At 37.2% G+C, this 10754-nt stretch overlaps 1 protein-coding gene across 4 annotated transcripts in view; it reads right to left on the bottom strand.

Annotated features, from left to right (window-relative positions):
- The window catches only part of KANSL1L (KAT8 regulatory NSL complex subunit 1 like), a 61351-nt gene that overhangs the window by 1733 nt on the left and 48864 nt on the right, over window positions 1-10754 (bottom strand). For 3 of the 4 annotated variants that reach the window (XM_088135593.1, XM_088135594.1, XM_088135595.1), the window contains exons 13-14: window positions 5513-5622; window positions 292-457 (exon numbers count right to left, since the gene is read on the bottom strand). In XM_088135593.1, the coding sequence (XP_087991719.1) occupies window positions 292-457; window positions 5513-5622 (276 nt within the window). Of the gene's footprint in view, window positions 1-291; window positions 458-5508; window positions 5623-10754 lie in introns of those variants that run through there. The other variant, XM_088135596.1, reaches the window with a different exon arrangement.

Genomic DNA, 10754 nt, shown 5'->3' with positions numbered 1-10754 from the left:
GGTGTGTGTGTGTGTGTGTATTCTCCCAACTAAATCTTTAAAATTATAGCTAAGGAAAAGTGTGATTAGGAGACTTATATACAAAGCTAAATAAAAGCGCTCTGGTATATTAAACAGAAAAAATGTTTTAATGAAAGACAATACAAACACTTTATAAAGCAAAAGATCTAAGCTGGATTTTTTTTTTAAGTTGCTAAGTAGCTTACTTTGGTCCCTCTTTTAGCTGCTGTTCAGTACACTCAATAATAATTAAATGCTTATATTTAAATTGCATATTAGAGTATATATTACCTTTGACTGTTTTTTTCCTGAAGACTCTGATGTTCCCAAGTACAGAGAACTGTAGACTTCTGAAGTTATGTCTGCAGTGTTTTCAGAAATATAGCGTGTTAAATTAGAATTTGCTTGTTTTTCTTTCAGTGATGCATCTTGTTCTTCAAAATTTCTGCTATATGATCTATAATGAAATAAAATAAGCTCTAGTTTCTTTCACTAGAAATGATCTGATGAAAAAGAAGCTATGATGGAAAAAGTTATATTTCTTGGAATTCTCTAAAGATAAATCTAATGCTGAAGGGAACTTTTAGGAAACAAAAACATACACTTCCTACTATATACAAAAGTTTTTCCATTTTTATCAGTCTTTTAAACAGTCTATAATCTTTCTGTGATTCTATGTGTCCTGCCTCTTTTAAAATACTATTAAAATAAGATATTCCTTATGATTTCTCAGAATCACAATATGAGAAAAGTGCCAAAAGTCCAGTATTACAAAGTTAATATCCATGTGATCACATCTATGGAGCATATTTGTCTAGGTTTTACATTTTATTCCATTTTATTTTATTTATTCCATTGACTATATTATTGCTAAAAGGAGGTGGAAGAGCTTAATTATAGCATCAAAGACATGGCCAGGTGCTGACTGTGGAACAGATCATGAACTGCTCATGTGCAAGCTCCTTCTTCTAAAGAAGAAGAAAGCCAGTCAGTTTCCATAATATGATCTTGAACATTGCCCACCATTTTCAAGGAGGACATCAGGAATTGATTGGAAGTCCTGAATCTCACTGATAGAGAACCAGAGGAATTATGGAATGAACTTAAAGAAGTCATTAAGGATGACTGTGAAAAGAGACTGCCAAAAATGAAGAAAGAGAAGAAAGCAAACTGGATGTCAAAACAAACTCTGGAAATTGCCAAGAAGAGAGAAGCCAAAGCCAAAAATCTCAGAAAGGAATTTTACAAAGAGTTTCAGACAGCTGTTAGAAGAGACAAGAAGCAGTGTTACAGCAACATCTGTAAAGATACTGAGGATGGAAGCAGACACTGAAAAACAAGGAAAGTCTTTCAAAAGATCTCTGAACTCAGAAGAAGGTTCCAACATTGAATTAGTATGCTAGAGGATGCCAATGGACAGACAGTAACCAATACAAAGGAAATCAAAGGAAGATGGAAAGAATATACTGAAACACCATACAGTAGTGATGTCGACTTCCAAGATACCTTAGAAGATACTCCCTATTTACAAGAACATCTAGTACTAGAAGATGAAGTTAGATCAGCACTCTGATTATTACCAAGTGAGGTTACAGGAACTGATGCAATACTAACTGAAATATGGCAAGTGATAGAAGAAGAATCAGTCTACCCAAGCTTTGCCAGATAATCTGGAGAACACCACAGTGGCCAACTGATTGGCAGAGGTCAGTCTACATTCCAATACCCCAAAAAAGGAGACTTAACAGAGTGTGCAAAGTATCATACAATATCCTTAATTTCACATGCTAGCAAAATAATGCTTAGGATCATCCAACACAGGTTAGAGCCCTACATGGAAAATGAGATGCTAGATGTTTAAGCTGGCTTTAGAAAAGGCCAAGGAACATGAGACATTATTGCTGATGCATGCTGGATAACCGAAAAAGCCAAAGAATACCAAAAAGAAGTCAGTATGTGTTTCATTGACTATAGAAAAGCCTTTGATTGTGTCAATCACATCAAGTTGTGGATTGTGCTCAGAAAAATGGGAATCCCAGAACATCTCACTGTCCTCATAAGAAACTTATATACAGGTCAGGAAGCCACAGTCTGGATAGAACATGGTGAAACAGACTGGTTCCAGGTTAGCAAAGGAGTGCGACAAGGCTGCATATTCTCCCCTTATTTATTCAACCTATATGTGGAATATATATTAAGGGAAGCTTGATTGGAAGAAGATAAGCATGGTTTTAAAATTGGAGGAAGAAACATCAGTAACCTGTGCTATGCTGATGACACTACTCTGATAGCTGAAAATGGAAAGGATCTGCAAGACCTAGTACTAAAAGTCAAAGAGCACAGTGAAAAAATGGGACTAAAATTAAATATAAAGAAACCCAAATTAATGACAACAGGCAGAACAACCAGCCTTAGAATTGACAATGAAGATATTGAAATGGTGGATAACTTCTGCCTTTTAGGATCAACCATCAGCAGTAAAGGGACAAGCAGTCAAGAAATACACCACAGACTAACACTCGGCAAAGCAGCCATAAAGACCTTGGAAAAGATATTCAATTGCTATGATGTGTCTGTACCTACAAAGATCAGAATCATGCAAGCCATGGTATTCCCTGTGACACTCTATGGAAGTGAAAGTTGGACTTTAAAGAAGCAGGATAGAAAGAGTATTGATGCTTTTGAACTTTGGTGTTGGAAAAGACTCCTGAGAATATCATGGACAGCCAAGAAAACAACCGATGGATCATTGAACAAATCAACCCAGGGTTCTCACTTGAAGCACAAATGACCAGGCTCAAATTATCCTACTTCAGACACACTGTGCGAAGACCCGCTCTCTGGAAAAGGCTCTGATGCTGAGAAAGGTAGAAGGAAAGAGAAGAAGAGGATGACCAGCAGCAAGATGGATGGACTCAGTTAAAGAGGCGATGAGTGCACCATTGGGAGTCATGAAAGAACAGGTTAGGATTAGATCATCTTGGAGAATATTGATCTATGTGATCACTAGGAGTCAAAAATGAGTTGATCACACATAATCATTTATAAAAAAACTTTTATTCCAATTAAAGACAACTACTCCAACCATAATTAAAACATTTACCTAGTCACATTAAAAATTTTTATTTAAGCTACCTTAAATAAGTATTTAAGTGAACAGAAATCTTAAAATCACCTATTCTATTAACATTTTCCTACTTAGCAATATGGATGTGCCATGACGTCAACATTATGAGTCAGAATGACCATCTGTGGTAGTAACCTAGTTTATATATGAAATTTGTTGTTTATTATGAATCAGATTTTATTTATTATATTAGATTTCTGGTCAACAGCCACAATCAAATTTTTGATTTGATTTGTCTCTGCAGAACCCCACATCAGAATCTCAGTTGTTCAGGTCTTTTGATGAGAAGATCACTCTCCAGTCCACACATTCCTGGTGTGGCTTCTGCCTGCACCCTCACTTTCCATAAGGCTGCTACAGTAGCACAGCACTTGGATTCTTCTCTTCTTAGTTTTGATAAAAGAGATCCCAGGCTTGTGTTTCTTCCTAATAACCCTGGCTCTAGAATTTAGCTGGACACTTACTTCTGCTTAGGAGAGGATATCCACATCTCTTATCCCTCAGCTGTGGGGGATCAGTTGATTTCTTCACCCTCAGAAAAGTTATTCTTACTTGGAAGTTATTTTGAATGCAAGAAATGTTTGGTTTCAGTGTTTGTTCATGCTAAATTGTTTGTTGACAACTCAGTTTTTCAATTCGTTTATTATGAGGCATATTCCTTGGTTGCCATTTTAATTCTGTACCTTCTCAAAGCTGCTAAGAATGTTTTGCAACACCCACATTCATGCATCTGACTTCTGAGATCTGAAAAAAAAAACCCTATACTGTGTTTATGTTGCATTTGAGAAGAAGGCTGCTGCTTTCTCTTTCAACACGCTTTGCAAACTATTTATAAATGCTTCCCTGATAAAATCTCTGGCTTGTCCATTCTCAACACTTGTATACCAGGATGCATACAAACTAGATGCTAACGGGGACTGGCTACTGCCCTGTGACTCTCCTATTCCAAATATTGAACCACCAGGCCTGTTTAGCAGCATGCCAACATTTTCTCCAGCAGAAAGCTGTTTCCCTATTTATTCATCTCCCAAGTGATAAATAAGATGCAGCAAAGATGTTCCTGTCAAAGACCTATGCCTCCAGCACATAATTAAATATTGTGCTGACTATAAAGCAAATACAGCTCAATCTATTGTCCTTCAGAGTATGTTTACCTCCATACCAAAATGTATTAAGCAAGCTCCTCTCTGATAGTGATAAACTCTTCAGCACACTAACTGATGAGTTGGGCAGCATCCAGAAAATGAAAACTAATGCTATTAAGGACAAGGATTGTCCTGTATCAACAGCAGCCTATCATTGGAACAGAAAATGGTCCCCCAACATCACTTCCAAATTGTTATTCCCTGCCTCTACAATAATGAACCCTTTCGTTCTTCCTCTAAATGATCCTTTCCATTTTCCTGATTTTCAGTCCAATTTAAGAACTGCCAGAGCTAAACCAAAAGCAAACTCTCTTGACTTCCTGACTTTTCCCTGCCTTATTGTATTCAGTATCTCACTTTTGGTTAATATAACATAAAATTCCTGAGTTTTTACTATAGTTTACCTAGATTATACTACTGAGTCCACTGCCAAATTTACTTTGGGACTCATCCATCATTGCTCTGCAACTCCTAAACTTTGAACTAAAATTTTAGAACTCAGTCAAAAAGATGCAAATACTCCACTCTCATACTCTGTGTTTATATATTATAATTTTAAATTACCATATAATACCATCTTATCATACATCTTTATTTTCAAAGATCAGAAAGCAAATAACTTCTTAGTCTTATAATAACAGGACTGCATTGGTCATGTGAATATTGCATTTTTTTTTCTTTCTGAAACAGCACCTGGGTCATTATCTTATCAAATGTCTTCAAACCCCAGTTCCCAATTAAAAAAAAAAAATTGCCATACAAAATGGAAGCATGCTGTGGAAAAAAAAGTCAGTTTAGAATCAAAACTACAGTTCTGTGGATCTTAAAAACCCACTTCTTTAATGCTTGTTTTCAGATACTACTAAAGCAACAAATTATATCACCCATACTTTCAGAATTAAAAACATTCAAGTTTTTTCAAAATGAAAATTCTGAATACTTCCGCGTAAGTGAAGGTTTTCTAACTAACTGTGCAGGAAAATCAGCACATACCTTTTAGTTCATGTGCAGCTGCACTCAGTACTAAGTCAAGCATCTTGCCTATATGAGAATTAGGTGCAAATGCTGACACAAGAATTGTATTTTCAATAGTAAATTTTCATTTGAATAATGGGAAATCAAGTTTCAGATAGCTAAAATAACATGATAAATAACTCTGTAAGAGAAACCTGGCTGAAGAATTTGAGACTCCTGGCAATAAACAAAAACATAATTCCAATATATTTGAATTTCAACCTGCCTATTCCTTCTAGGACATCGACACTGTTCCCACAGTGACCACCGTGCTTTCTCTTTGTCTTCATATTTTGAATGACGTGCAGCATAAACATCATCAGATAGTTCTTCTGCCTAAGTATTAGAATACCCAGATTGTAAATGTTATTTAATGAATGAGAACAGCCTTTCCTGCTCTTACAAAACATTGTTATAGATTTCAATACTCTAAAAATACATTGCACAAACTTACAATGCAATTCATTTGTACTAAGCATGGATAAAAATAGTAGAATAATCCTAAAACAACATAAATGTAGAAATGGCTCTTAAGAACTTTACTATACTTAACACAGGAGCAGGAAACCATTTTAGGATTGAAGATTGGTGGGAATCTGGGCCAAATATAAAAGTGAGCAATATGTACTTTGCCTTGTGTTTCTCCCCATCAATTTATCCACCACAGCAGCCTCTCTTTTCAGACACTCCATCAGTTTACATGAATGAAAACATACCTAGCCTGCTCCATTCTTGTTTTTAAAGATCTAAATGGTCTGGATTTTTTTTTCTGTTACTCTGACAAAGTTGCAAAATAAAAATAGTAAAATATTGCTGTTTCCCTTCCATGTCTTTAGCTTCAATTCTGCTAAAGAAAACAGGAGAGAAAACAACAACAACAACAACAACAAACAGGAGAATGTGATGGTTAGAAAAAAACAGAAAAAAAGCCAAATATTGTTTTTAAAGATTTATACAGTTTGGGCTCTTAGGAACTCTAGATGGATCCAATTGCTGTCCTTGCTAGGCAGTAGGGCCAGTGTGGTAGAACAGCTCCTCTCGAGTGGAATCTGAAGTGTTAACCTTGCTCCAAGAGTACTGCTATCCCAAAGCGTGGCATGCCATTTATTAGACTCAGGAGAATACTTTACTGAAGCAAGAAGTTATGCCTCTGTTATATTGTATTAGTTTCCACTATTAGAGAAACACATTGCAGATTAATATGAAGATAACTTTGCTGTTTGGCAGAAAGATTAACAAAATATTTTTACTGGCATACAGTTCTCCTCTATAGACTCTTCTACAGTTATATACAGTTTTTAAAATATATCTACATAGTATGTACTGGCTTTATACCTTTTAACCAGTAATAGTTTGCAATGTAAGCTCAGAGCCAAAGAACAGGAAAAATCAGGTCTGTTAAATTTTCAGTACTGAGCTTTAAACTGGAAAGCCACTTTTGCATCTCCTAGCCAATCTTACCTGTTCCCAAACAAACTAAACAGGGCTGGATCTAGCTACTCTTTGTATGGGAGATTACCAGAAAATATATCACTATATCAGGAAGTCAAAATTACATCCAAAAGAGCAATGGCAAACTTCTCCTGCAATTAATGCCAAGAAGATTACATGGCTATGTCCAGGAAGTCACCAAGCGTCAAGCCTAACCTGAGAGTTTTTACCCATTTTTTTAGCCCACACAAGATTATGTCTGCACCTCTACCGACTTGCACAAACTGAATGCATATTAAACTATATACAGAATGAACTTGTGTGTCATCTATTTTACAATTCCAGATTGTGCTACATATTTTACAGCAGCCCTATCTAAACAAAGAGCATATATTTTCCCTCATAAGAACAAGAAAAACACTTTAGCTTGAGCAATGGTTCTGCAAATATATTTCAACCAGATTTTCAGAGCCTTTGTAAGAAGTGTACCTGAAAATGTTTTCTGGAAAGGGTGTTCAGTAATGCTAATTAAGCACATATTCAAAGGGGCTTTGAAGCCCCTTTTTCCTGACACCTAAGAAAAGTATTCAGTCAATATGGTACTATATATTTCCAGAGGTATGTCTCAGTCATTTAAAGTCTGATGATACTTCTTCAGTAAAAAAAAATAAAAAAAAATGAAACTATCATTTTCTTTCTATAATAATTTGTTTAAAGCTTTGGAAATATATTTAGTAGACTCTGAAAACGCTGCAGTTAGAAAGCAGTAAGTTGCCCAAAGTGTTCAGACTAAAAACAGCTTATCTCAATAATCTTTACATCTGAAACACAATTCTAAAGAAAATGATCATGCCACATAAAGCAACACAAATGGGAAAGGAGGAGGTGAGGTTTCCTCCCATCCAACTTTTATCCTTATCCGTATTAATAAAAAATAGAATTGCATGGTAAATAGTAAGCAGAAAAGCGTGATGAACTGCAATCCTTGCCTTTTCCATCTCTTGCTTCTTACCCCAAGTCACAAACTCCATTAGAGTTAACTGTTCTTTGAGCAGGACAGAAAAAAATAAATGTGCTTACTGCCATGTCTTAGTCTATGGTGCAAAAAATCAGGAGGAATCTGGTAGCACCTTTTCCGATTGACACATTTTATTAAAAGGCGTAAGTCCAGCCACTCTATGCATCTGATGAAGTGAGCTGCAGATCATGAAAACTTAGCCTTTTAATAAAATGTGTCAGTCAGAAAAGGTGCTATCAGACTCCTCCTGATTTTTGCCCCTTCTTATTACCTAATGTAAGCCATTCCTAGAGCCTCATAACTCAAGAGAAGGGTAACTGTTTCAACCAAGAAATACATTCAGAAATTTGCAACAAAAAGTTAGAACTCACAGCTGTACTGACTCTTTTATTTTATTATAACATAAACAGAGGTAAATGAAATAGAGATAAATAAATTTATGCAGCATCGAACATATTATTCCCTCTAATTGATACTGGATGGGCCAATATCAATTAGTGAAAATAGGACCACCCACAAATACAAACTCTCTGTCTTCATTCCCCAAGGGACAAATTCATTTCAAAACTAGAGAGACTAGAACTAAATGCCAACAATCTTTTTATTAGACTAAACATTAGCCTTGTGTGGATAATTCCGTCTTGGTTTTTAAACTAAAACTAAAATAAATAAAATAAAGATATGCTTCATAGTGAGTTGCAGTGAAACCTGGAAGTCTCTGGTTTCTATTTCTGTTTCTCTATTTTAATTTCCCTTTTTAGGAAATGTTGTTGAGAAGATAGTGGTAAATCAGCCTACAGAGGATCCTAGAGGATTCTTTCCAGGGACGAAATAGAATTGGTCACTCTTGTCAGATGACCTTCATCCAAACTTAGATGGAGATGGGAAGTGTGCTCCTCTAAGTCCTATTAGCCTCCAGCAGTCAATGCCATGACCATAGTATCCTCCTGGACTGACTGCAAGGGTGGAGAGTTGGGGGTACCATATTATGGTGGTTCCAGGTGGTGATTTGGGGAAGGAGGAGCATTCCAACACACTCAAGCTCAAGGCTCTCCTCTATATTATTCAATATCTACATGAAACCCCCAGGAACGTTCATCCATCAGTCTGAGTTAAAGTGTCATCAAGATGCCATGAAAGTCCTGGCCTGGTTTCTGCAGGCTATGAGTATCTAGATGGGGTGAAACATGTTCAGATTAAATCTTACCAAGCTGGAGTTGCTATTTGTTAGTAAACAACTTAATACAATAAAAAATGCCCTAGACTGAGTAAAGGAGAGGTTTGCGACTTAAGAGTCTTTCTGGGGTCTAAGCTCCTGCTTAAATAACAAATGGCTGGTGTGGTTGGCTGCTCTGGCTGGTGTGCCAGTTACAATCCTATCTGAGCCAGGATGCCCTGGTGATGACACTCACATCCTGCTCACTATGTGCTTGGAATATTTCATCCCACTAAGTGGGACCGCCATTAGAAAAGACCCCAAAGCTGCAGCTGGTGCAAAATGCAGAAGCTAGATAGCAACTCTACCAGTGTAGAACAACACCAATTTTAAAGTCATTGTATTAATTACCAGCACACTTATGGGACAATTCAAAGTGCTGGTCATTACTTTAAAGCCTTTTATGGCACAGAATACATCAGGTAACACTTTGCCAGAGTTAAATCAGTCCATCCAGTTTTGTCATCTACACGTGCCTATTGAGAGTACTCCCTCTTGAGAAGTACATGGGTTATGGAGCAGACATATTGTGTTCTCAATAGAAGTTCACTTTTTGGAATGCTCTTCCCCAAGTGGTCTGTTTTCCCATTTCACAGGAAAGTAATACAGTGGTACCTCTAGTTACGAACTTAATCCGTTCCGTGACTCTGGTTGCAACTCGAGTTGGTCTCAAGTCGAGGTAAAGTTTCCCATAAGGTTCAATGTAAATACGGTTAATCCGTTCTGCCCTCCGAATTTGGTCGCACCACGAGGCAAATTTTCCCATAAGGTTCAATGTAAATACGGCTAATCCGCCCTCCGAATTTGGTCGCACCTCGAGGTAAATTTCCCTCATAAGGTTCAATGTAAATACGGCTAAACAGTTCTGAAACATATGCATTTTATTTTTAAATCTCAAAAACCTTCCAAATGCCACAAAACACACCACAAGCCTCACTGAACGTCTCTTTGCTACTGCGATCTCGCCCACAGGAAGCCGCGACCGCGTGGCAGCAGGGAAAATGGCTGCGGATCCAGTTCGTAAGTAGAGGCAAGTTCGTAAGTACTGTAGAGGTAAATTTTTGGGGCCAGAGCTGGTCGTATCTCGAAAATTTCGTAAGTAGGGGCATTCGTAAGTAGAGGTACCACTGTATTGGTGTTTTTCCAATATAGCATTCAGCCTATCTGAGTATGGGTGGTCATCACAGGAAATCTAGGTATGTTGATGTCTGTGCTTTTTATTGTGTGGTGAGATACACACACACACACACACTTGTTCACTGTCCATCATGATTGGGACAGGCTACAAATATTCACCAACCAACCAACCAACCAACCAACCAACCAACCAACCAACCAACCAGACCTATTGAAAATTGCAGGGAATTCTTGCCAGCCACAGTTGACCCTGGTCAGTAGATCTGTGGACACTTGTACAATCCAATGCTATCTGCTGACCCAATTTTAGTAAAAACTCTCAAAATATTCTCTTTCCCAAACTGTCCCCCACCCATCCTAGAACAAGGATAATTACACTATCTCCCCTCCCCTTTATGTGTGTGGGTATGCGTGTATGTGTGTATGCCTTCGAGTCAGTGTTGACTCCTGGTGACTGCCTGGACAAGTCCCTGTATTTTTACTGGCAGTATCTTTGCAAGTGGTTTGCCATTGTCTTTTTCCTAGGGCTGAAGGAGAGGGACTGGCTTATTTATACTTATTTATATTTTACTCTTCATATACAATAAGATTGCATAAAGTGTGATAGCATGAAGGAAACACTACTCCTTGAAATGTTAAAGCAGCCATATCCTTTGGAAGACTTTT

Source organism: Python bivittatus, unplaced genomic scaffold (genome assembly GCF_059951505.1).
Source record: "Python bivittatus isolate LINGU-HERP-01145 unplaced genomic scaffold, Pbiv_v1 ctg000200_np1212, whole genome shotgun sequence".
Taxonomy (NCBI): Eukaryota; Metazoa; Chordata; class Lepidosauria; order Squamata; family Pythonidae; genus Python; species Python bivittatus.
The sequence above is the reverse complement of the archived record's forward strand: the minus strand, read 5'-3'. Positions and strand labels throughout refer to the sequence as shown.